The sequence below is a fragment of the Lepidochelys olivacea genome (assembly GCF_965140295.1).
Source record: "Lepidochelys olivacea isolate rLepOli2 genome assembly, chromosome: 8".
Lineage (NCBI taxonomy): Eukaryota > Metazoa > Chordata > Testudines > Cheloniidae > Lepidochelys > Lepidochelys olivacea.
This window is the reverse complement of record NC_140418.1, coordinates 102713681-102740850: the sequence shown is the minus strand read 5'-3', so window position 1 is coordinate 102740850 and position 27170 is coordinate 102713681. Positions and strand designations below refer to the sequence as shown.

Genomic DNA, 27170 nt, shown 5'->3' with positions numbered 1-27170 from the left:
AGCTTGAGAAGTAAAGACTGGGTGACTGGCTGGCTGAAAGGGCAGCAGCAGTACCGTGGACAGCTCACTGCAGACAGGACTGAATCCCAGGGAAGACTGTTGAAGACCGGGTACCTGGCTGGTGGGAAGAGCAGCAGGACCAGTGGAAGGTGAGTGCAGGCAGGCTGCAGCCCAGGGAGACTAAGCACAGAACCTGGCCAGGCCAGCAAGGTACCCAGATGGGCCCCGCTGGTCTTGTTGAAGACTGAGCCCAGGGAGGCCTGCTGAAACACCACCAGCTGCAGGTACTGAGATGGGCCTCGGCTGGGTGGCTGAAGAAGGCACTGCCTCTGGGAAGAAGCCAAAGAGTTACGGCCCCATACCAGGGCCAAAATAAGAACTTGGGACTGTATACCCCGGAAGGGGGGGGGGGGGGGAGGGGAGTCAGTGTAGGTGGCTCGGCCGGAGGGCTGAGTTGCTGAAGACCTGTCAAGAGAGGATTCTCTGCTCCTTGAAGTCTTTAAACCACAATTTGAGAACTTCAATAGCTCAGATATAGGTGAGAGGTTTTTCGCAGGAGTGAGTGGGTGAGATTCTGTGGCCCGCGTTGTGTAGGAGGTTGGACTAGATAATCATAATGGTCCCTTCTGACCTTAGTATCTATGAATCTATAAACATCAGCTGGGGGAGTGCTTGTGAGAGGCAGGCGCTGCCCTGATGCAAGACCAAAAAATATCTAATCGAGAGAAAAGGGGCCATCCACAAGAGGTGGGTGCCTCCCCCAGAGAAAAGAACAGTGTTTGCTGGCTCTATCAGCCAGAGGGGCACCCACGAGAAGTAGGTGCTGACCCCGTTACACCAAAACACACATAATCGGAAGCATCCAAAAACCCAGAAAAGGGAGTAATTTGGAGGTCTGTTTATTTGATTAAACTGATTTCTCGAGGGCAACACAGAAAAACGTGAGTCTTAAGGCGGCACCTGAAACACACATCCACCCAAACAACATATGGAGGTGGTTTTATAGTACTGAAGCACTACTTCTTCATGCACCTGATCAGCCAGTTACCAAAAATTCCCCATCCAAAATTAAATTTAAGAAGGGCGGTTATAGCAAATGAATCACCAGAAGTAAATTGTTGAACTGCACAACTAACCTGCTTGCAGTTTAATGACGGTCTCAGCAACACAATTTTGCAAAAGTTGCTAAGCTTTGACACACCTGCTATTTACTATTTTGGAGTATGAGAAAGTAAGGGTGCTTTATAAATAACCAGGAAGGAGAAGAGTCAAATCCTATTAGTTTAGGACATTAAGCCATTTCCTGCAGTTAACTAGAAAAATAGTTACATTTCTAACCCAAAGGATTCTTCAAAGCAATAATACTGGTGCAACCCATTTTTGTGCATGGAAGAGTGTTGTGATCAAGATTGTCTTAAGATAACGTATCTGGGATTTCTAGCTAGTCTCCCTATATTTGTCCCTCTATTTGTCCCCAGCTCCTACAATGTATTTCACTGCTGTGGGTTAAGGTTTTGTGGGTTGCAGATTCTTATTTGCATTTTTGGGTCCACTATGTAACAAATTCACTTCGTAATTACTCCACAGTGCCTCGGAAGGAAAGCAGCCACCTTTTAAATATTCATGCAATGGTTTGTTAGCTAGCCATGGGGTTTCTTCCCAAGTGTGCCATGTGAGTGTTTGAGGAAACTGTTATTCCCTTAAGTTTTAGAATATTGCTAACTGGAAGATTAGTTGCCTTGCTGTTAAGGAACGTTTGAGTTAAGAAGTCACTTGCAGCATCAGCATCATGACAAAGTGATGTGTGATAACACTGCTTTAATTTCCTGTTTACTTTAGTGTTGTGAGAGCCGCTTACTAATTATTTTAATGCCACACAGTAGAACCATAAAGTAAATGGGAAATCGAAGGAATTATTACTGCAGGTGCTTCTGCAGCCAAATGACAAAATCCAAACCAGGACAAACAACAAGTTGAGTCACTGTTTATGAAGCCATTTTGCAAAAGCTTCCCTTGTCTCCCCTTTCCAAAGGAAAGCTAATGATTGACAGTAATTACCAGAGCAAGAAATGAGCTGAATGGGGAGGCATCTTGGATTTTACTAGTGACATTTCCCAACACTAAGTGCTTCAATATTAAATGCAAACTTTTTTTTTTTTTTAATGAATTCACCTACTTTTGCTAGACACGCTCACCTCTCCATGTCTGGGAAAACATGAGAAAAGCTCAACATGCCGACACCTGCGGTATGTCTTGAACAGACAGTACCTATATATAGGTTAACATATGATCTTACTATAACTTTAACAATTTCTGTACTTTCCCTAGATACTCTGCCTGAACTTTCTGTTGCTCAATTTACCCATCACTCTAAGCCAGAGGAGGGCAAACTACGGCTCATGGGCCACATCTGGCCCGCAGGACCCTTCCCTCTGGCCCCCGAGCTCTTTAGGAGCGGGGTCAGGAGAGGTTGCAGAGGAGTAAGCCCAACTCCCTGGAAGCGGGGTGAGCGGGGCAGAGACTGGCCCTGGCCCCTCCCCTTCTGCTCCCCTCCCTTCCTGCCTCCCTTGCAGTCACAGTGCCCCCAGCACCTGGGCAGCGTGGCTATCGCGCGGCCAGACCTGGTGCTCCAGGGCAGCGTGGTCAGGGGGAGTTCCTGGGGGGCAGGGAGGTGAGGAGAGGAGCAGGGGTGGGGGGTTGCAGGAGGGTGGTCAAGGGGCCCTGCTGCCGGGGACAGGGGCAGAGCAAACCAGGGCCCCCCTCCACCTCCAGCATGCTTGGCCCCTGTCCCCAGCAGCCAAGCCCAGACAGGGAGTGTGCCCTGCCCGACTGCCAGGGAGAGCAGCCAAACGAGCAGGGGAAACACACAGGGAAAGGACTAAGCCCTCTTTTCCCCCACCCCACAGGGCGGGGAGGGTTGGATAGGGGGCGAAGAGCAGGGGAGATTGGATAGGGGACGGGCGTCCGGGGGGGGATGGTCAGGGGGAAGACAGCAGGGGTGTTTGGATAGGATGCACGAGTCCCAGGGGGCAGTCAGAGGCGGGGAGCAGGGGGGTTCGGATGGGGGTGGGGGCCAGGCCACACCTCGCTGTTTGGGGAGGCATAGCCTCCTCCAGCCTTCCCTACCTAGCCCTCCATACAATTTCTGTACCCGATGTGGCCCTAAGGCCAAAAAGTTTGCCCACCCCTGCTCTAGACCATAACTCTCAAACCACACCACACAAAGGGCAGATCCACAGCTGCTGTAAACTGTCAAAACTCCATTCTCTCCAGCAGCATTTATACTTGTAGATCGTTACCTTGCTTTAGTCATTATATAGCCAAGCTATTAAGATTAGCAATACATCTTTCTCCATAAATCAGTTCATCAGCTGGTTAGCTAGCTTAAGATCTTCTCTGTATTCCACCCCGCAATTTGACTTCTGATATTAAAGTGCTTAGAGATTTACAATATTCCATATACCTTAAGTCTGCCATTTTATTTGTTCCTCAATTGCTTAACATTACATTAGTAGCCGAAAGCCCATACTGTTGTACAGGTACAATTTGTAAAGTCATGTGTGTATAAACAGCTAAAAATGGCTGAGAATTTATGAACTGGACAACAGACTACAAATCCCACTGATTGAACATGATGATATTCTGAACCAAAAGCTTTCAACCATGCTTGTAGCTACTTCAAACCCTTCACGCTGACTCAGACATTTTAGGCTTCAGAGTAACAATCTTGGAATTTTATTATATAGATTCTTTACCTTTTATGGGCTTAATCCAGCAAGGTGTTGAGCACTCTGGCCCCAATCCAACAAAAGATTTAAGCACATGAGTAGTTCTGGGACTTAAAGATAAGCACATGCTTAAGTGCTTTGCTGAACTGGGGCCAAAGTGCTCAATATCTTGACAGATAGAATCCTAAACCTACAGAGCAGTTGCAATCCTGATTTGTAGGGTGGAACAAGGGCAGGGAGTAAATAGCTTTATACTGTCCATTGGAGAGAGAGAGATTTAATGTCTGGTTACATGCAATCTAATTCAGACACTCTGATGGTGCAGTAATGAGAGCACATAATGAACAAAGTAACTCAACTTAGATAGGACCACCAAACAGCCAAATGGTAACTCTTTTAATAGTTTAATTGTGCCCACTGAGTTCTGTGTCTATGTATATTAAAGCTGTGCAACATATTTTAATTTAGAGCTTGAGAATCCACCCCAAATTGTATAAAGGATTGGGAACAAATTTTACAGTGAGATTATTTTCCACAAGAAGATGTGCACGTCTTTGCTCCTGCACAAAGTTCTATTGAAATCAGTGTGTCTTCAAGCAGGCATGAGGATTTGCTTGCATGCAGCTACTAGCATGGTTGGAGCCTTTAGGCTGGAGGACATATCTTACTGTAAAACTCAGCTGAATAGAGCTATTCTGGACAAATATTGTGAAAAGAATCCAGGTAAGACTGAAAGGAGACTGCAAAAAGTAAAAGTAGTTCTGTTCCAATAGTCATCACATACTGGTTTAAGCCCCAAACAAAAACAGACCTAACTTTCGATATTAATTCTCCCTGGCTGGTGATTTCCAACAGGAGATACCCACTTAAACACAACTCTAACTAATAAATGTTTGGGAATTTGACATGACTGGAAAGGTTAGCAAAGTTAATGCTTAATTCTGAATATTTATGGATTAATTTTATAATCTGACATGTAGAACCTCAGTTAGGAACACATAGAAGGGTTTGTTGTTATTTTTTACCTTTTGTATGCAGAAAATCCAGAGCAGACGCAATGTCTCTTACCACCCTGCTGGCTTCCCGTTCATTAAAGTGCTTTCGCTTTTGTATGTGGGCTAGGATCGAACCTGTGAAAGTGACAAGCAAACAGAAGAAGAGATTATTTGAAGCAGAGCTACTGAATGTAAATACTGCAAGTATCAAACGCCAAAGGCCCTGTGTATATTGGGATTGGAGTTGTGTTAGCTTCAACCTCTTTGTAACTAGCACAGGTCTGATCCCAGTGTGAACAGTACTAAAATTTAGAAGATTATTCATAATTACATTAGAATAGGATTTCATGCTTGCTCAATTAACATGTTACATGGGTTTTGTTTCATTCGGTATTAGTTTATGTTTTTATGGAAAACATGTAAATGTAACTAGTAACAAACATTAAAATCCTCTGTCTTTGATTATTCTTTGGATTAACTTGTTGGTAACTAGCACATTTGGACAAAACTCAATGACAGAAAAAGGATATAAGGCAGCATACTTGATACACAGTTTTGCAAGAGTGAAAATCTAGCATGTTATAATGAACTGAAAGTGCACAGAAGATACCCTGATTTGGTAGGAAGTGGGTATTACTGCAGATATGCAAATATTCTCTGTGTGTAAAATACCACTGGCCTGGTAGTGAATTTCAAAAACGGATCTAACCATGGCCCAGCACCTGGATTGCTGCTGAACATTTGCTACAGCACAGTGGGACTATACCTGCTGTGGTACAGAATGACATGGGTGTCATCTAACTTTGTGTAACCTATGCTTGACTGATGAATAAGTTGCTGTAGAAGTCAAACACACGCACTTGTTGTCCCTCAGTGCCAAAAACAAACCTCTTATTTTAGATATGCATCAAAACTTCCACTAAAGTCAAGGTGAGATGCTTACATATTTGGGCAGAATGTCCCCCTCTGTGCTTGGAATCCTGAACAAGACCTTTCAGACACAACACTAGGGAACGCAGATCAACTTTCAGACAATATTAGTGTCCCTTTAATACAGGATAAAGGCTTTTCCCCACATAGGTTTACATTTTCCTCCAACATAAAATCTTTCAAGGCTTACAGTTAATGTTGCCCACTAGGCTCCTACCATACTAAGTGGCCCTAAACGCCTTTTCTTCTCCCCCCTCCCCCCCTCCCACACACACTCAGCATGATTGTTATATTTACCAGAAAGATCAGGCAGTGAGGACGAAGGACAAATTGCCACCTCTTGATATGAAATCCTTGAGGCAGTGGATGTTTATACACTGAGCTACTTCAGCCCTATTATTTTGAATTGGTAGATGCCCAGGAAGGAAACCTCACATACTGTACTATGTGGAGGGTGATGTTCCCCTCCCGCATATTTATCCATTAGGCAGCTGCTGCCACTTTTGCATAGTGGCAACCCATACGAGAAAGGGACATGGCTGATCAATGGTGAACACAGTCAAAACTAAGCCTATGGTAACTAGGCAATATTTACAGAGAAAGCAAGCCTCATTCTAGCTTGATAGAAGGATACAAAGACTCTTGGAGCATTTGAAGTAGGGTTGCAGGGCCTGAGGAAGTCTACTCTCAGTACATATTTCAATCATGCACAAGCTCTACCTTGCTAATGGCAAGGGCTTCTAGTTTGCTAAGCCTTGCCCCTTAATAGTCTACTGTTCAGAGGGTCTTCCCTGTAGAGTTGTTAGATATATCTTTAAAAAAGCAAATCAGCTTTCTTGTCTTTTTCGTCCTTGTGGAAAAGGGCCAATAAGCGAAATGTTCCATGTTATTTCAGGTATCAGTTTCATTCAGCAGAAGACTGAAATATTTTTTTAAAGTTTATTTTAGATACCTTTCTGTATACAGACAGTCTGTTAGCTCTTCTCAAACAGGAATTAGACTGAATAGTGGTGAGAACACAATCAGATAGTTCCTTGATCCAGTCCACACAGAATGTGTGATTGAGGGAAACCCACATGTGGGAACCTGGTCATCCTCCAGATGTTACATGTTCAGATTCATGGATTCCAAGGCCAGCAGGAATCCCTGTGATCATCTACTCTGACCTCCTGTATAGCACAGGCCATAGAACTTCTCCACAATAATTTCTACAGCAGTTCTCTTAGAAAAATTGCCTGTGATGGACAAGCCACCATGGCCCTTGGTAAATTGTTCCAAAGGTTAATTACCCTCAATGTTAAATATTTACACCTTATTTCCAGTCTAAATTTGTATAGCTTCCACTTCCAGATATGGTTAGACCTTTCTCTGCTAGACAGAAGAGCCCATTTTTAAATGTTTTCCATGTAGGTACTTTTAGACTGTAATTAAGTCACCCCTTAATGTTCTCTTTGTTAAGGTAAACAGACTACGCTTCTTGAGTCTATCACAATAAGGCAGGTTTTCCTATCTTTTAATCACTCATGGCTTTATCAACGTTCTTCTTGAATTGTGTACAACAGACCTGGACACAGTATTCCAGTTGCAGTCACACTAGTGCCAAAGACAGACATAAAATAACCTCTCTACTCATATGCAAGATTCCCCTGTTCATTCATCCCAGGATTGCACTAGCTCTTTTGGCCACAGTGTCACGCTGGGAGTTCGTGCTCAGCTGATTACAGTGACCCTGAAAAAGATTTGGGGGTTGTGGTGGATAGAGTCCCCCATCCTATAAGTATGGCCTCCATTTTTTGTTCTTAGATGTATACATTTACATTTTAATGTACTAAAATGCATATTTGTTTGCTTGCACCCGGTTTACCAAGAGATCCAGGTCATTCCGTATCAGTGACCTGTCCTCTTCATTTTTACAATTTCCCCATGTGTGGCATCAGCACTGATAAAATTTGTTATGTATACTGTATCATTTATTCAAAAGGGACTTTTGAGAATGGAGAGAGACGACTTTTAGGATGCTCTGGAATGAATGAATAATATGTACTCAAAATTCAATCTTGTTCCACTTTCAGGTGGGTTAATCATGTAAATTAAGAAGAAAAAAAAGCTACATTTAAACATAAGCAATTTAGACATTTTGTTTAAAAGCTCCAAGGCAAAGACATTAGTGATAGTTGAGAGTCTGTTTAACCAATTACCACAGTCACAGTAAGGCACGACTGCAATAGGAAAGTGCAAGTTACGCAACCCTCTGGCTAACTGCACAGCCACATAGCTTGGACAATGAAGTCCTATACAAATATATTTGTAAAGCGATGTGAGAGCTGAATACAACCTTGCACATAAACCAAATTATAGTCAGAGGGGCCAGACACACTGCTGAGGACAAAACCAATATCTGATGGAGTATATGCAGTGTTGCATGTCAGGCATAGGAAATTAGAGATTCACCCCAACTCACATTATTTCAAGTGCGTTTCAATGGTACTAGTTTAAATACAGATATAAAACTGACACAGAGTTCAGATCCCAACCTCAGCTGGGGATGTGGGCTGAAGGAGAGAGCCCCTCTTGTAAGTCATAAGTACACCCACACCCCTACCCAACTGATACAGGAGCTATACACACAGCCCCTTTATTACACTCTGATAAAATGGGTTACAAGTTATTCGGGAAGAGCATGGAAGGAGGAAGGGAGATGGAAAGGGGACTCATGCTTTCAAAGCATGCACTTAATGTAAGACCGTTCCCATCTTCTATTTGAGATAAGCCTTATCTAATTAAACTTGTATGGGAAGACTGCAATGCCTACAAAAAAGAATTCAACATCAAAGAGTTTTGGGACATTATCAGGCAGCATCTTAAAAGGACAAGAGAAGCATCTTGCTTTTTGAAATATGTCATAACTACTGATGTTTCAAGGGAAAATTTGTATCTAATGTTTTGCTAAACACATATACCCCTAGCACTGTCTCCTGTCAAGCACCACTTTTGCCTGACTAGCAATGGCAGAAAGCACACTCCCTTGTGAGGTGGTTAAGGCATCCTCCTTACTAACCCATCAGTTTCCATGTTATTGAAAACCAGTGCCCAAGCATGCTTAATTGGACAAGTCCTCAGAAGACTCATAAGCAAGCTGTTATAATTCAGTGTTCTAAGCCAGAAACAAAGTATTATTTACAGCGTTCCCCATAGCCTTCCAGAAAAATAATAAGTCACTGAACATCTACATCATATTATTAGGACATAAAATGCTGCCACAGAGAGTGCTGTGTCAATGTGACAGCATGACATCCGGAGGTGTCTGGATCTGCTAAGATCATGCAAAACATTTCTGAAATTTCATCCTATTTTCCCCCTTTCTCTATGGATACTATTTGACTTGATAATTATACTCCAAATCTTCCAGCCTAACGAAGTTGAACATTTCATTATTTAACTATAAAGCAGATGATCTGTAAACGTATGATCAGCTACATCAATATGCACCTTATCATGCATTTAAAATAAATCCTTCATCCTGTTTTAAAGAGTTCTCTTTAAAACACTGAGACAATGATAGATCAAGCTAACTCTTAATAAAAATGCACAAATATGTACAGTACCTCCTCGCAATTTCTCAAAGACAAGGTAATACCTTGTGTCATCTTCAAAAAATTCTATTAGCTCCAAAATGTTCCTTAAAGAGAAAATAAAAAACAACAAGCAAACAACGGAAAAAGTGTGTTAAATATATTTATATATATGCTAAAAATATGAAGTGCTAGAAGTAACCGAAAAATGAAAGTACTAATTGAGAAATAGATTATATTTGTAGCCTGTGGGATTAAAAAAATTGTATGTTCACTTTACACAGGTCAGATTCCACTACTTAAATTTCACATCACTGAAACATAAAGTAGTCTACTTGGCAGGGTTATAAAAAGAGAACAGCTGAATGGCTACAGAGAAAAATGAGCTGTAATAGTTTGCAGTTCATAATTTGGAACAGTGTGTCTGTCCTGAAGGCAAGAACAAAAATAATTACTCGCCATTCTTCTCCTCTGTAAGTCATAGAGTGGAACTTAACACTGCTTGAAGGAGACAGCAACATCTATCTGGTAGACTTTGGGCTCAGTGTGATAACCAACAGGTCATAGCTAAGAGTTGCTTAGCTAGGCTGTGTTCATTGCAGCAGAAAGTATAAACATCCCTCATTGCCTTAAGAATTACAAACACACAAGATCAGTCTGCGTTTAAGTAAGCATGAAATTCATACTTTGCATGTTGTCATGAAAGTTTCATTTTTTAAATCACTTACATATTGGATGCACATGCATTGTTAGGTGCATACCAGAAATGGAGATACGACACGTCCCTCAAAGAATCTAAAGTTCTACCAGTTGTTTTAGAAATGGCCTTACAAAAGAAGTTGTAACACCGGGCAGTATGAAAAAGATGCTTAATGAGGTGGTCATTCTTTCAATTGCCTTTGATAATTCAACATTTTCTCCATTTCTACAGTATTTCCATGGTTAAATGTGTTTCTACAGAGCCTGCCACAGTGGAGCTGTAATCCTGCTGCTGAACACAAATAATAAGGAACACTGCAAATATTAAGATAATTGTATCCAAGTAATTTCAGACAAATATGGGACTTTTAAAAAAAAATATTGGAATGAAAGCCATTTAACATTCAAGCATATTACCTCCATGCTGATCTGGCTGCTAATAAGAGTTTTAAAATTTCATTCCCCCCTCCCCCAATATTTTCTTAAACTTTCAGATAAAAATGTAGTAGGCATGTGAGTTACACACCCAAAACACTAAGGCTAAATTATAATTGATATGGGGGAGAAAAATGCACTTCTGTCTCTTCCTACACCATTAGTTCCGAGAGACACCTCCTAAAGACAAAAATAAGCAATACTTACTTGTTACCCTGGCATTGATACAATGTTTCTACTTCACGAAAAACACGACTCCGACTGTGTCCGGTATTTTTCTCAATTATCTGGTAAAAGAATTGGAATCTATATTTAAAAATGGCTCTGTGGCCCACATGTACAGTTCTGGCTTTGGGTTCAGAGGTCCTGGGTTCAAATCCTGTCATGCCCTGTCCCAGGGAAATATCCATGGCTTGTCTAATTTCACATGTGAAGTATGCATCCGATGAAGTGAGCTGTAGCTCACGAAAGCTCATGCTCAAATAAATTGGTTAGTCTCTAAGGTGCCACAAGTACTCCTTTTCTTTTTGCAAATACAGACTAACACAGCTGTTACTCTGAAACATGTGAAGGCGTTAGTCATAGCACTTAATGCAGCACTGGGAGGCATTCAGATACTACAGGAATGAGGGCAATCTAAGAACTGGAAAAGAGGAGAAAAAGGGACATTCAAAACCCAATTACCACATTTTAATTTTATGTGGCCGGAAAAGGAAACCCTTTTGAGTTTTTACAAGAAAGAGTTTTATGGCATGACTCAAATCTAGCAACCAAAAGAGAAGAATTGGTTATTACAGGCAACTAATGACGCAGTTTTGACTTCATTCCAAGATGAGAGCTGGTTAGTTAATGCAATAACTTAGTCAAGTGTGATGCGTTCACAGGTCTGAGCAAATCTTTGTTAATACCAGGAAGTTGCAATACAATTTTGCACTTCAGGTACTGCTCAGTGGTAAAAACAAAAGGGTGAGGACTGGAAAGGCAAGGATGTTACAAAAAAGTTGCAATTAAATGATAGATGTGTGGGCTGGAAGCTTGTGAAGTAGCTACAGGTTCTATCACTGGCTACACCCAATATTATAGTTTCTCACTTTCACAAGCACAAAATTCACCCATAAAAAAGGAAAGCTCAGAAGCCAGATTCATCGGTGAGGTATGTACCTTAATGTAGTTTATTCATAAAATTGTTAATGCTCTAATCTCAGTTTTTAACTTCAACAAATCAAAAGATAAAGGCTTTCAGTATCTACAAGGCCAGATTTTTAAAGAGGCTTCAAAACCACTTCCATTGTTGTGTTTCCAATATTGTGTCACAAGTGATATAGTGTTTATTCAATCAGGTAGTGAGGTGTCTAGATATTACCATTTTTACTTGCAATTAATCACTGCCTACAGGCACAAAATGTTTCTAAAAGCTGGTCACAAATACTCTACAATCCCAAGGCTGGTGCCATTAAAGAGTTTGTTGCATCATAGCATTTACCTTTACCAAGGTATTTCCTATACTCAGAAGGGGAAAGAGCAATAAATGTAACTATAGTGGTTGATGGTGCGCTCTGTACACTGAGCTGATATGTCAAAAGCTCACAGCTATTTAATAGGCCACCCTAGACTACCCTCCAATCAGAAAGATTGGAGCACTGTGGCAGATGACAAGCTATTCAAACAAGTTGAAGAAAAATGCTTCCGATGGACCTTTTTGCCTCCACTTTCATAAATTAAAACACCAGCTGTTAGACTCTACTGCCTTTACCTTTCCGTCCTATTTTGAATGGAATTCTAACCATTACATGGTATATTACTGTGTGAACTCTGTCCACTGCTAAAATATTTCAGTTCATTCCAGAGAGGGCATGGTACGGAATGTCTATCAATGCTACTTATCACTAGAACTGACTTTTCTCCCCCCCCCCTTTTTTTGGGGGGGGGGGGAGCATGAAATAAACAGAGCTCTATGTATTCCTTACTCAATTATTGAAGGTACACTATCACTGATTCAGCATGAGGAACAAGATATGCAGACACAAATGAAAACACTGCCTCCTTGAATACTACACTTACTTTTACTGCATATTCTTGCCCATTTTGCAGACTAACAGCACCTTGAACCTTGGCATATGCTCCCTCACCAAGGAGCTCAGCAGTCAGCTTGTACAAGTCTGCCAGAAAAATCAGCACAAAGCAAACATTAGCAGAACTATTTTGGTGAATTGTAAAGACAAGCTACTGTTTTGATGAACACCCCTAATACAACAGCAACTATGAGAACTCCCTTGGTAATAAACTGGGGAAGTTGCACTTATGCAGCATTATCACTTAGATGCATCAGCTTTACTTACGCTTCAATTTTTATCTGTTCTGATCGCCACCCAAACAACATGGAAATGGATTTCCTTGTAGGAGTGAAACTGCAATCCTATTAATATTAGAAAGTGTTTCTAACTCCATGAATGCTGGAATCTCAACCACTTTTCCTATGTTCTCAGTTTCTTACCTAATTAGGGATTCGAAGATTAAAAACAGAGGGCTGATTTTCCAAAGAGGAAAATGTTTCATCATTTCTTAATCAGAAAATGCTCTAGGTTTAGAAATCTATAGAATAAATACTGCCTGAATTTAAATATTAAAGCTAAAACGATATTTAGGGTAACTACCTCAAGTTTTTAGTTTTCACTCAGTGCTATTTTCTGCACAGGTTTTTTTTTTTTATTGATCAGTTCAGTTACACTGAGCTGTTCTAAAATGGTTTATGTATACAGGTACACGTTACTTAAACAATTTGTATGCAAATATTCTCAAAAAACAAACACTTGTTTAGATGTTCTGCACCATGCCCATTCTAAAAACAAATTTACAATGGAAATACAAAGGCAAAGAGCTCACTGCAAGGCATAAAGGCACCGAAGACTAAAGGAAACAAGTGATGAAGAAATAAAAGATGAAGCCGTGTTAATTTTCACTGCACTGGTGAACAGCAACTGTTTTGCTTAGAAAATTGCAAGGGGCCCAAGAGGATACAGACATTATAAATCAGAGGCATTGCAAATTGACACCAACCTTCAAACTTCCCTGGGAGATGGTCTGTGGCTCTGGTCCTCCTTTTTTTCTTTTTCTTTTTGCCGTTATCTACGATGGTGAGAGGCTGACTGCTGACCATCTCTGTGTGGCAGAATAAAGGCAGTGTAAACAAACCTACCCTATGTTAGGAGGAAATCAACATGGGTTGCATATGTGCTCTTAAACTATCCAAAATGTTCACTGCTTTTCTTCATCATTACAGGCGGACATCTCTCCCCCAAAATCAGAAGGAAGCAAAAAAAAAAAAAAAAAAAAAAAGACAAGACAATTTGGATGCGAATTAAACACACACATGAAGTAGTACTGGTTTGATAAGTTGGACAGAAATACAAGCAATTAGCATACAGCTACAGCGAAAGTAGCTCCTATTCCTGCTACCATGGTGTGTACTAAGACAGTCCTGCAAACAGCTCTGCTCAGACTGCTGCAAGAGCCACCTGCATGCCTCCATCACCTAATAAAGATCCCGGGGGTTAGCAGGATTCACAGCAAGTACACAGGTGTTGGCAGAGAGCTACAATGTTTAATACTTTTTCAAGTCCTTTTGTTTAAAAAGAAAAAAGGGGTTCCCATAGCAGCAATTGGGAAGTGGGGGAGACAAGGAACAGGAAGGCACAGAGGGCATGGCTACACTTACAGATGTAGGGTGCTGAGAGTTAAACCCACCTTCGGAGAGTGCAGTAGGGAAAGCGCTGCAGTCTGTTCACACTGACAGGAACAAGCGCACTGGCGTGGCCACATTTGCAGCGGCATTTGGGAGCGGTGCATTATGGGCAGCTATCCCAGCATGCAAGTGACTGCAACATGCTTTTCAAATGGAGGCGTGGGGTGGAGTGTATTGTGTGTATGTGGGGGGAGAGAGAGTAGGTTTTTGGGGTGCTGAGTGTGTGTAAGCATGCTGTCTTGTAAATTCAGACCCCCCCCCCCCTCACTCAAAGCAAACAGTAAATGTTTGCTTTTTCTCAGAGAGCGCTCTCCCAAACGGAGCTTTCACCCAACCGGCATTTCTGCATTCCTGCCGTCAATTTCACAACAATGACAAGAGTGGCCACTTGACTTAAGGAGATTATGGGACGTTTCCGGAGGTCAAGCAGAGCGCAGTAATGCAACACCTCGTCCACACTGGCACTGCGGAGCTCCAGCTGGGGTGCAAACCTTATTCTACTCACCGAGGTAGAATACCAGCAGCGCTGCTCTACGTGCCTTGTCAGTGTGGACGGGTAGTGAGCTAGGGCGCCCAGGGCTGCTTTACTGCGCTGTAACTCGCAAGTGTAGCCAAGCCCAGAGAATCTCAGACTTGTGGGAAAAATGGAGGAACATAGACTAGACTTGTAAAGACAATTAAAATACCAAATCAGACTACTATTCCATTTCAGCTCATTCCCCAGCTCTGACAGTGGACATGCTTCACAGAAATGTGCAAGCCATAACAATTATGCAATAACCTGTCCATAGGGGATGTTTGTTTCTAAACGCAGATCAGTGGTTTACTTATGCCCTGAAACACATACCCTTTTTACATTTTGTTCTCATGTATGTAACTGTGGATTTTATCCCTATCAGTGTCTAGTCCTCATTACCTTATTATGCCTTTGTTTGGACTCAATAACCTCACCCACTCTCTGCCATTAATTTGCATTGTGTACAAAAAAAAACAAATCAAACACCACACATCCTCTTGTTCTTGTACTATGAGAATGGGTAACTAGGAGCATCAGATTTCCCTTTTCTATGCCATTCGTTATTTCATATACTCGTATCATGTCCCCTTTTATTAGTCTCTCTAAACAGGCCTAATCTTTTCATTGTCTCTGCACGTGTAAGCTTTTCCATGCCTCTAATCAGGTCTATCCATGCTGACAGATACCATGCTAGCTAAAATCAGTGTTCAAACGGATAAGTACTGTTTTGCCATAACCTTGTCAACCATTTTCCAGAATTCTTGTAGGTAGGATTCCTAAAGAATGAAATGCAAATAATTCACTATTTTATTTTACATAAATTTAAAAAAAATTAAAAATTAAAAAAAAAAAACCCATAACATGCTGCTGTGTTGTGCCACAGAAAACAGAAATTCCTGTAGGAGGCATAATTCTAGCATACTGGCAAAAGGAAGCAGAGTAGAAGTTAAGGAGATATTGTCAACTTAAATCTTTTTTTCTTACTTAACCAATTTTTAAAAAGACTCATTTCTAATGAAGCACCCAATAAATAATACATCTTTTGATTTATTATTGATTTTAAAATAAGGGTTTTTCTGCTCTCCAGTGATGTTTGTAGAGGTCTTTTCAGAATAAGAAGCTATGCAAGTTAAGAGTAAGATAGACTACACAAAGTGCTGTCAAAGGCACAAAATAAGATGAAATACAGAGAAAAGCATTTTTCCTGCCAACACCTTTCAGTGATAGTAATTATGGGAATCACTTATAACTGCCATATGTTGTGTACAAAATTTTCAGACTAGAGTGATTTGGAAATTGGTGAAAAATATGTGTTGCTTTAGTGCCACTCATTGAAATACTTAATGCATCACTCAAAGCCACAATCATCTTTCAGTTTCTCATCTTCAGATCAATGTTACTTTAGATACACCCCAATGAGACTAAAACCTAAGCTTCAAAGAGATGCTTCCTCACACCAGAAAGTAAACTAGTCATTTAAATGTAACTTGAATTAGTGAAAAGTTGTCACTTTCAACTTGCGTTCTGTACTAAATTTGTGCAGAAACAGGGACACAAGATTTGTTAATTAGCTTTTTGTTTGGCCTGTGATCTGATAAGGATACCTCTGTATGAGGACACCTAGTTTCCTTTTCTTAAAGTTGTTTCAACAGAAAGGAGGAAGCTTGGTGCAGTCTTGTTCTCATTAGTCACTCTGTTTTGATAAGCCACCCCTATGCTTAAGCCCAAGTAGCAATTTGAATGACATGAGAAAACTCCTTTATCCCAGCCACTTGTTTTGGGGTCTCACCTCCTTAATGGAGTATACTTTGGAGTAAGTGTTAAGAACAAGCCTTCACACTTGTAAGACTTGACAGTTAATGGGAACATTCAACTATATCACCCATTTAATGGTAATGGTTTCAGAGGTTTAACCTTCTCCCTCAGATATGACTCCCCCATCTTCCCAGCAGTTGATCCTGGGCCTGGTATTGGAGGGTCTAGAACAGGGGTTCTCAAACAGTGGGTCGCAACCCAATTTTAATGGGGTCACCAAAGCAGGCGTTGGCCCTGGGACCTAGCAAGTCTAAAGCCCAAGCCCAAGCCCCACCGCCCGGGGCTAAGGTTACATGCCCGCTGTCCAGGGCAGAAGCCCTGGGGCTTCAGCTTTGGCCCCTCCCCGGCCCGGGGAGGTGGGGCTCAGTCTTCAGTCCTCCCTCCTGGGGTACTGTATTAATTTTTCTTGTCAGAAGGGGGTCACAGTACAAGGAAGTTTGAGAACTGCTGGTCTAGAACAGTATAGACTAGCTCCTGCTTCCACTGAAATCAATGGGAATTCTTCCACTGACTTCAGCTGGAGAACTCTCAGGCCTTCTGCCAACAGTGAAAACAAAGACATACTATGCCGACTGACAAGAGATGACAGAATCTGAGGGAAACTAGGATTCAAACTCTCATTTTCCTACTGTTGGTTCTAGGCATTGCAGCTCTCATTCGAGCCAAAGAGGTGAAGCTCTCCTCTCTAGGTTTAATACAAAAGGACAATGGAACAAGCTATGGGGAGAACACATTTTGTAGCAGCAAGTCTACCTGAGCCTCAAATACTGCTGCTCTTGCAAGTGCTAGGGTCGGCAAGCTGGCCGGCCCGGGGTTAACAGTTGAGGTGTGTTAACCAACAAGACTGGCTAACCTTTTACATCCCTAGTAAGTGCCTACACACAGGTAAACTTGCTTAGTATTAGAGCCAATGTTCAATACATACAATATTTAAAGTCCTCCATGGGATAAGTCCTGGATACACGAGAAAAGCCTTCTTCCACAACTATGGCCTCCTACAACACCTACGTTCCACTGGATCAATGAATCCACTGACAAGAAGAATGGCACTGACATGGGTGCAGAAGACAGAATTTCAGAGAGGAGGGAACAAGACCACAGAACACACTACTAGAAGAGGTAAAAATGACCCTAGTTTTGCATTAAGTTCTGGACGCAGTGAAACCTAACTGTCGACATAGCTTCCCCACAAATAAATACTCCTCTCTCACATATCCAAAAAACCCAAACCAAAAAAAGCCTTGATTCTAATCACCTGGGTTGGAAAGACAGGGATATAAAGTTATCTTTCTTTAAAAGAAATCCTGCAGAGCATTTGGGTACTACAGCGATGGACACCAGCATAAGAACTTGAGAGAGAAAAAGTGGATACCTGGTCTGCGTTGGATTGACTTCACTGCAAGAAGGGAGTTTGAGTAGACAGGCTGATTACCATTTGCTTCAAAAACAGGACTTGCTGAAGTAGGATTATTTTGTAACTAAAAAGAAACGAAAGCATATTTAGATTCACAAATCATTTACCTTTGTTATTTATATTACAATAGTGCCTAAAAGCTCCAGAGATTGGAGTCCTGTTGCTCTAGGTTCTGTACAGACACACAGCAGAAGGAGACCTTGCAATCCAAAAATAAGCATAGAATCATAGACTCACAGAACATTAGGGTTGGAAGGGACCTCAGGAGATCATCTAGTCCAACCCCCTGTTCAAAGCAGGACCAATCCCCAACTAAATCATCCCAGCCAGGGCTTTGTCAAGCCTGACCTTAAAAACCTCTAAGGAAGGAGATTCTACCACCTCCCTAGGTAACCCATTCCAGTGCTTCACCACCCTCCTAGTGAAAAAGTTTATTCCTAATATCCAACCTAAACCTCCCACACTGCGCTTGAGACCATTGCTCCTTGTTCTGAGAACAGTCTAGATCCATCCTCCTTGGAACCCCTTTCAGGTAGTTGGAAGCAGCTATCAAATCCCCCCTCATTCTTCTCTTCTGCAGACTAAATAATTCCAGTTCCCTCAGCCTCTCCTCATAAGTCATGTGCAAAGCAGAAAGAGACTGTTTTCCCATGGAGAGCTAATGCACAGTGAGCTTAAGTGAACTGCACAAGGTCACACATGAAATCAGTGACAGACCCGGGGAACTGAACACAGATCTCCCAAGTCTTGGGCCAGTCCTCAGGCACAAAGCCAACTTCCCCCAAGGAAATTTACTATCCTGTTTAGATGACTAGTACAACTTCTCACTCTCCACAGAGATGTACAAACGAGAAAGCCAAGAGTCAGAAAGGCAACCTTAGCATACTCTGGGGCAGATCCTCAGCTGACACAAAACTGCCATAGCTCCATTATCTTCAATGGAGCTACAACTATTTATATCAGTTGAGTATCAGCCCCGCACTCTCAGCACATTCCTTACATTATGTTCCAATTGCCATAGCATCGAGGGATAAAGATTAAGGAGAATCTCTCACCCCACCTCCCATCCGAAAATGCCCTGGCTGCAGGCACAAGAGTCTCCAAAATGATCACTTAAAGACATACCTTGCAACCAATCTTGAAGGCTCTGACAAACCATGAGATTGAGCAAGCAATTTCTACAGCTAGGGATTTTCTATCGAAAAGCGGAGCCACCAATGCTCAACAATATATCCCTAGCAACCAACAGTCAAATAGCACCAGATAACTGTCATGGTAGGGCATTGAGAGAAAGAGAGGAATACAAATAGTAATCTGGACCCAGACTCTCTGGAGTTTCATAGATGATAAACAATGTGCTGAGTTGTCACCTGGAAATAAATCAAAAGCCAATGCAGAGAACAAATAGCTGGCATCACACACACTCAGCCCACCGAGGTAAGTAGTTAAATAAGCATGACAATACACTGGACAATAGAATTTCACTACAGTCACAGGTAACGGGTGGAAACAAGTGAGAAGACTCCCTTCCAGAATTGCAACTCACTAAGATCCTTCTTAAGACTTTTTCTAGCCAGGGCTTAAAAATTCATATCCTGTTTCTGCTGGCCGATAAGCACCAAACAGGTGGCCCTCCCTGGTAGAGTAGTCCAGGTAGTCTAAACAGAATAAACACTTTTCTTCCTGGGATTTTGGTTTGTTTACAGAGGGCAAACATTTTCAAGCCAGGTTGCATACAGCTAAACTAAAATCCAAAACTAGGCACCTGAATAGAAGTGGCCAGATTTTCAATAAGATGCTGAACAACCTGCAACTCCCACAGAATTCCACTGCTGTTGTTTGAGCTCAGCACTTTTGAAAGTCAAGCCATATTTTGACACTGAGGAGCCTAACTTGGGGCATCCAGAATTAAATCTCTCAGGAATTTTCAGCCAAGACCCTCCCAGAAAGTTACCTACATAAGTCACAATTGCAAGTGTCAGCCAAAGAGGACTCGCTTAGCAGGTGTTGATCTTAGTGGAACATGCTAACTGGGTGAAGTCACAGAAGAACAATATTACTTTGTTACAAACACTTGTGAAAAGGCTTAAGCACAGTGTATTACAGGCTGCCAAATGTAGAGAAATGAACTGGTTCAGAGTGAAAAAAACAATTAGAAATCATACTATTCATTAGAGCATTGTGTTAAATCATGTCTCTTGCTCCAGTCAAGTCAACTGTTGCAACATAGAGTAGGATTCACAGATACACATGTGACGGGTTCGGTCACAGAGACCCCAATGGGACTGTCACCTGACATGCTGGAATTACCTCTGAACCTGTTTTCCCTGCCAGCCTGGGACTCCAGAACTCTGTCTTGTTGTGCCAGACATGCTAATCTGCTGCAACACAGAACCAGGTCTGGTCCATGCCCCCAAAACTGCAGATTAACTAAAAACTGCTCAGCAGGTTACTTGTCTTTAGCACCCAGACACCCAGTTGCCAATGAGATCCAAACCCCAAATAAATCGGTTTTACTCTGTATAAAGCTTACACAGGGTAAATTGTCCGCTCTCTATATGGACAGAGAGATATGCACAACTGCTTGCTCCCTGTCATAAATATAAAGGGAAGGGTAAACACCTTTAAAATCCCTCCTGGCCAGAGGAAAAATCCTCTCACCTGTAAAGGGTTAAGAAGCTAGGATAACCTCGCTGGCACATGACCACAATGACCAATGAGGAGACAAGATACTTTCAAAGCTGGAGGGGGGGGAAACAAAAGGTCTGGGTCTGTCTGTGTGATGCTTTTGCAGGGGAAAGAACAGGAATGGAGTCTTAGAACTTAGTAAGTAATCTAGCTAGATATGCGTTAGATTATGATTTCTTAAATGGCTGAGAAAATAAGCTGTGCTGAATGGAATGGATATTCCTGTTTGTGTCTTTTTGTAACTTAAGGTTTTGCCTAGAGGAATTCTCTATGTTTTTAATCTAATTACCCTGTAAGGTATTTACCATCCTGATTTTACAGAGGTGATTCTTTTTTACTTTTTCTTCTATTAAAATTCTTCTTTTAAGAAACTGAATGCTTTTTTTCATTGTTCCTAAGATCCCAAGGTTTGGGTCTGTGGTCACCTATGCAAATTGGTGAGGAATTTTATCAAACCTTCCCCAGAAAAAAGGGGGTAAGATTTGGGAGGATTTTGGGGGGGAAAGACGTTTCCAAACTAACTCTTTCCTAATAATAATAATACCGGTGTTAGACGTTTGGTGGTGACAGCAAAAGTCCAAGGGCAAAGGGTAAAATAATCTGTGCCTTGGGGAAGTTTTAACCTAAGCTAGTAAAAGTAAGCTTAGGAGGTTTTCATGCAGGTCCCCACATCTGTACCCTAGAGTTCAGAGTGGGGAAGGAACCGTAACACTCCCCCAGGTATTAATCACTTACTCTGGGTTTACTAATGAACAAAAGTAATTTTATTATGTATAAAAAGTAGGATTTAACTGGTTTCAAGTAATAACAGACAGAACAAAGTCAGTCACCAACAAAAATAAAGCAAAAACACACAAGTCTAAGCCTAATACATTAAGAAACTGATTACAGGTAAAATCTCACCCTCAGAGATGTTCCAATAGGCTTCTTTCACAGACTAGACTTCTTCCTAGTCTGGACCAATCCTTGCCCCTGATACAGTCCTTGTTAGTTCCAGAAGACATCTTAGGTGGAAACTAGGGGTTTTCTCATGACTGGCAGCCCTCCTTGTCCTACTCCACCCCCATTTGTAGCTTTGGCATGAGGCGGGAATCTTTTGTCTCTCTGGGTCCCCACCCCTCCTTCTACATGGAAAAGCACCGGGTTTTAGATGGATTCCAGTATCAGGTGACATGGTCACATGTCCTGTGAGATCCCAGCCTCCATTCTTCCAGGCCCACAGGTACTCAGGAAGGTTTGCAAGTAAACAGAGCCGTTTACAGGTCATTGATTCTGAAGCACCCTTAAAACTTAATATGTTTATATCTTATTCTCCTAACTCCAGACATAGAAATAATACATGCAAACAAATGGGATGAAAACACACAGTAGATCATAACCTTTGTAATGATATCTTACAAGAGACCTTTTGCACAAAGCATATTCCAGTTGCATCATATTCACACTCATAAGCATATTTCCATAAAGCATTATGGAGGGCAACATTACAACACAGACGGAAGATACTCGTTTCAAATTCCGTCAAAGAAAAGGCACAGCTATTGGTCACTTATCTATATTAATAATTTGACAAATCACTCTAGTAATTAAGATTGCCTGTGGGTGGTGTAGGGAGTGCCTTAGCTATCATAGTTAGCGTTGGACTTTGGTGACCTAAACAGCATGATGAAAAATGAGACAGAAAAATATCCCACACATTCTTGACGAAATGTACGAATTTAATATCTTTTGGGATGAAATTCTGAAAATCTACATAAAGTCTGAGTAATCTGGCTCTGTCAAAAGGTAAATGTGATAAAGTCTACCATGGCCAGCTGCAATCCAGCCCAGCTATAGCCATAATGGAAGTCTAGTGACCTTGGCTGCAGAGGGTTTTGCTGCTTCATCAGCATAAGAATGAGTCCAGTGGCCTGTCCTCTACAGTTCCTCTGCAATGGCCTCCACACTGCTTTTGATCAGCCATCTTCCAAGTGTACACTGAATGGCGAGGCCAACCCTATCGCTGCTCAGCTACCCACCTCTCTTGCAAGGTAACCATGGGGTTTCTGTGGCATGGAGAGTGAAGTCCTCTCACAATGGGTCAATCTCACACTTTTCAGGCTAGCATAGATTGATTTTTAAAACTGATTCCTCTCATCTCAAATCTGTGGTTACATCTTCATTGATACCTGTTGGAACGCTGTTAGAGAACATAGTGGAATTTAGGACAAAATATTTGCTGCTTCTAAAGTTTAAATTTCCTCTTGGGAGAAGGTCATGTACTTTTACCACAGATTTTTCTGCAGTGGAGATATATCTATATTAACATAGACATTTATACATCTTTTTAAAAATGTTCGCAGAATATCAGCCAGGTAGGCAAGAGTAATTATTCCTATTGGCCCGGTGAAGAGGCAAGCAAAGTAAGGTTAAGTGACTTGCACAACATAATACAATAAGTCAGTTAGCAAGGGAAATAAGATTGAAAACTATCCAGTTTATTTATTGGGGGGGGGGGAATGGGAAAACCAGTGACCTGGCTGCACTCAACTGCAAATCAATATTAGGGTTGAGAAGGCATAACAGCAGCCAGTGTTTCATTCAGCAGAAAATTAATATGAGAGGGTCAGTCTCATGCAAGGGTTCCCTGGCATATCAATTGCTTAATGCATTGAGGATCACCTGCTTTCCAGTTTCCTTCAGAGAAGTAAATACGTTGGACTAACAGGAAAGGCTGTTTAATGCTACTGATCAAGGGAAATAAGCACTCATTGATAAGCAGTCTTCATCACGTTTCAGTAAGAATTAAGTTGCAAAGTTATTTTGGAATTCAAGCGGAGTTACTTTTTAAAAAAAAGATAACAGTAATAGTACTTAATTTGACTTAAGCAAGTCAATTTCTCTGAATCTCAAATCAGAATGTTGTTGAACTGTTTTAAATTACAGAAAAAATATACAGGGTAAGTCAGTTTTGATGGCCACATATGAAAGACTAGCATTATGTTTTTTTTCTACATTTGATTGCTTAGGGAACTCTTAGTGATCTCAGAATGAATCATCAAACTCTAATTTGGTCAGCTAATTTCCTATTACTCAAATATAACCAGAAATGGACGCTTTCTAGGAAGTGGTCTTTGGATTTTTGGTTTCCTTTTAAAATTTCATGTACCTACAAGAGTAGTTTATTTCCTGCTCTTAAGAGACTCACTCAAATCAGATATGGTATTTCTTACTGGAAGTCAAGCTATAAAACATACTTCCTTCCTTAGGCCATGTCTACACTAGCGAGCTTACAGCGGCACAGCTGTACCAAGGAAGCTGCACCACTGTGAAATCGCTTGTGTAGCTGCTCTATGCCGACAGGAGAAAGCTCTCCCATTGACATAATAAAACCACCTCCACGAGCGGTGGTGGCTATGGGAAAAGCTCTCCAGCCTACATAGCATTGTCTACACTGGCGTTTGTCGGTGTAACTTGTGTCACACAGAGGGGTCTTTTTTTCACAACACCGAGTGACATAAGTTATAGCGACAAAAGTGGTAGCGTAGACAGCCCTATCTATAGTTGCTAATTTACAACCAATAAATATTTTAAGTATAGAAGGTAGAAAGTGATTTTTCCTTGTATTACCTTTCTGTACTTTTAATTCTGATTCGTTAGAAAGAGTGAACCATGTTAAACTCCATCTTGAATGAATCTGAACCATGTTGAACTCCATCCCTCCAACTTTATGGTATACTGCCTCAATCAAGCAGTAATGATCTTTTCTGTGATGTAAAGGAATTCTCCCTTACCATAATTAGACTCCTCTTCTAAAAACAAATTCTATCATTTGTATATTCCAATAGTTTTACATTATGAAAGTTCATTGTTCTTTACAAAAAATGAGAGGTTTAGTTTAGCAGTAAGTAGTGACTAAAATATTCACTGACAGAGTTTAGACTTGCTATAGATGGAATAATTTCAGTTTAGCATAGTGACAAATTACAGAGGTTCCTGAAAGCAACACATTAATAGAATTACCATTATTGTCAGTAGAGCAACTCTGAAACAATATGTAATGTCCCTCTCTGACAATCCTAGAATTTAAATATTGTAGTTTTCAAAATACTGGGTATTTCAGGTAAAAGCCACTACTGGCTTTGTTTTGCTTGTATATAAACTAGTAAAGATAGATGGTATTTCATTTCAATACAAATATTACTAATAGCCAAATATCCATTTACATTTGACAATTTGTAACCAGGCTAACACTACTTTACCTTTGTCATAACTAGTTTTCAACTATGGAGTCACGATGGCTAATCAATAATCAAGTTAATATTTAAAACTGAGTATTAATTTAGTATCCGACCTGAAAATTTTCAGTTTAAGGCCAACCAGCAAGATTTCATGCATTTTGTTCCAATCATTTGCAGTTTAGTCACCAAAGATCTTTTTTTAAAAGCCCCCAAAGCATCTGGAACTGGGAGAAAGTCAAACATGGTACTGAAATATATATTTTTTTAAATTAAATCTAAATTTACTAGAGAGCCCACTCAAACTTTGCCATACTGATACCAACGATGCTTTTTCTGCAATTTGTATTTTTTAAAGTCTTTACTCAGTTAAAGTTAGAGTTAATCCGAGCTGTAGCCCACATCACGTGTACAAACCGACTTGCTACCTTTGAGCCAGTTCTCATACTACAGCAACTTGTTTTCATTCATAGAATTCTTTCCACAGACAATCAGAACTACAGACATATAAAAGGAGCAATGCCAAAAATATTTTTCCAGTAAGGCACAGGCTCTAGCTAGGTCTACACTTAAACCGCTACAGTGGTGCTGCTGTAGCATTTCGGCATAGCCACTCACTACAGTGACAGGACGGGCTCACCATAGTTAATCCATCTCCCCCAGAGGCGGTAGCTAGGTTGACAAAAGAATTCTTAAGACTGCTTTTAAAGTTAATTTTAAAAGCAATATTTTAGTTAAGAGTTCTTAAACTGTCTGCATACTGGAACAAGTTTTTCCCCAAAACTGAGAATATACAACTTCAGAATGCATGCAAGTGTCAAGGCACATGGATCAAACATAATGTGAAATTTGTCAGCAGTAAGAGTGACGTTAATACTCTATATGCTTTACCTTAGAAGAACAGAGGAAGTTCTTCAGTTCCGCAATTTTATTTTGCCTGACAATATCGGGCATCTAGAAGGAATAAAGAAGAACTTATTTTTGAAGAATGTCAAAGTGCATTCCCTACTTCCTCAGTCATCAGAACATACGCTGAAAAACCCATATGAGCTTCTACATGTAGTTTCTTTATTTGAAAAAAGCTTTTAAGGCCATTTAATTGAGCATAAATATAAAAATATTTTAATCACTATTGTTTTAAATTACATGTACAAGAGCTCCTAGCATCACAGTGGATAGGGCTAAGTTTTGGCTACTGAACAGCCTTTTGAGATAGTAGCATACTTCCATGCAGGAGTTAACAACAGTATACTGTTTCTGTCGTGCATTTGCTGTGATTCATCTTATACTGCTTTAAAAGAACACAAAAGATAGAATTTTTACCAGATACTAAGAGATACCTGCATTGAAACTGGACAGCCTTTCAACGTGTTTCAGAGGGTTTGCAATTCTTATTTTTAAGATAGAAGAAAACTATAGGTTTCAGAGTAACAGCCGTGTTAGTCTGTCTTCGCAAAAAAAAAAGGAGGACTTGTGGCACCTTAGAGACTAACCAATTTATTTGAGCATAAGCTTTCGTGAGCTACAGCTCACTCAGGAAAGCTTATGCTCAAATAAATTGGTTAGTCTCTAAGGTGCCACAAGTACTCCTTTTCTTTTTAAGAAAAATATAGTAAATACTGAACTCCAAGTAGCAGGGATTAAAATTAGGGTTGTTGATTAACCGCAGTTACCTTGTTTGATTAACTCAAAAAAAAATTAATTGCAATTCATTGCAGTTTTAATCACACTGTTTAGACAATAATAGAATACCAACTGAAATTTATTATAAATGTTTTGGATGTTTTTCTACATTTTCAAATATATTGGATTTCAATTACAACATAGAATATAAAGTATACAGGGTTCATTTTATATTATTTTTATTACAAATATTTGCACTATAAAAACAACAAAAGAGATAGTATTTTTCAATTCACCTCATACAAGTACTGTAGTGCAATCTCTTTATCATGAAAGTGCTGTTTACAAATGTTGGGGGGTTTTTGTTACATAACTGGAATCAAAAACAAAACAATGTAAAACTTTAGAGCCTGCAAGTCCACTCAGTCCTCCTCTTTGTTCAGCCAACCGCTAAGACAAACCAGTTTGTTTACATATATGGGAGACAATGCTGCCTGCTTCTTATTTAAAATATCATCTGAAAGTGAGAACAGGCATTCGCATGGCACTTCTGTAATCGGCGCGCTGCAAGATGTTTAGGTGCCTGATATGCTAAACATTCATATGCCCCTTCATGCTTCGGCCACCATTCCAGAGGACATACTTCCATGCTGATGACACTCATTAAAAAAATAATACATTAATTAAATTTGTGACTGAACTCCTTGGGGGAGAATTGTATGTCTCCTGCTCTGTGTTTTACCCGCATTCTGCCATATATTTCATGTTATAGCACATGTTTGTTTTAAGAACACT

The 27170-nt window shown here is 40.7% G+C and overlaps 1 protein-coding gene across 4 annotated transcripts in view; it reads right to left on the bottom strand.

Moving 5' to 3' along the window:
- Positions 1-27170, bottom strand: part of MKNK1 (MAPK interacting serine/threonine kinase 1) — a 37942-nt gene that overhangs the window by 8334 nt on the left and 2438 nt on the right. For 3 of the 4 annotated variants that reach the window (XR_014712813.1, XM_084637850.1, XM_084637852.1), the window contains exons 2-8: positions 25644-25706; positions 17806-17911; positions 13417-13518; positions 12421-12518; positions 10567-10646; positions 9259-9332; positions 4754-4858 (exon numbers count right to left, since the gene is read on the bottom strand). Coding sequence is in view for 3 of the 4 variants with exons in the window: in XM_084637850.1 (XP_084493976.1) it covers positions 4754-4858; positions 9259-9332; positions 10567-10646; positions 12421-12518; positions 13417-13518; positions 17806-17911; positions 25644-25706 (628 nt within the window). In the remaining variant the exon portion in view is untranslated. The remainder of the gene's footprint in view (positions 1-4753; positions 4859-9258; positions 9333-10566; positions 10647-12420; positions 12519-13416; positions 13519-17805; positions 17912-25643; positions 25707-27170) is intronic. The other variant, XM_084637851.1, reaches the window with a different exon arrangement.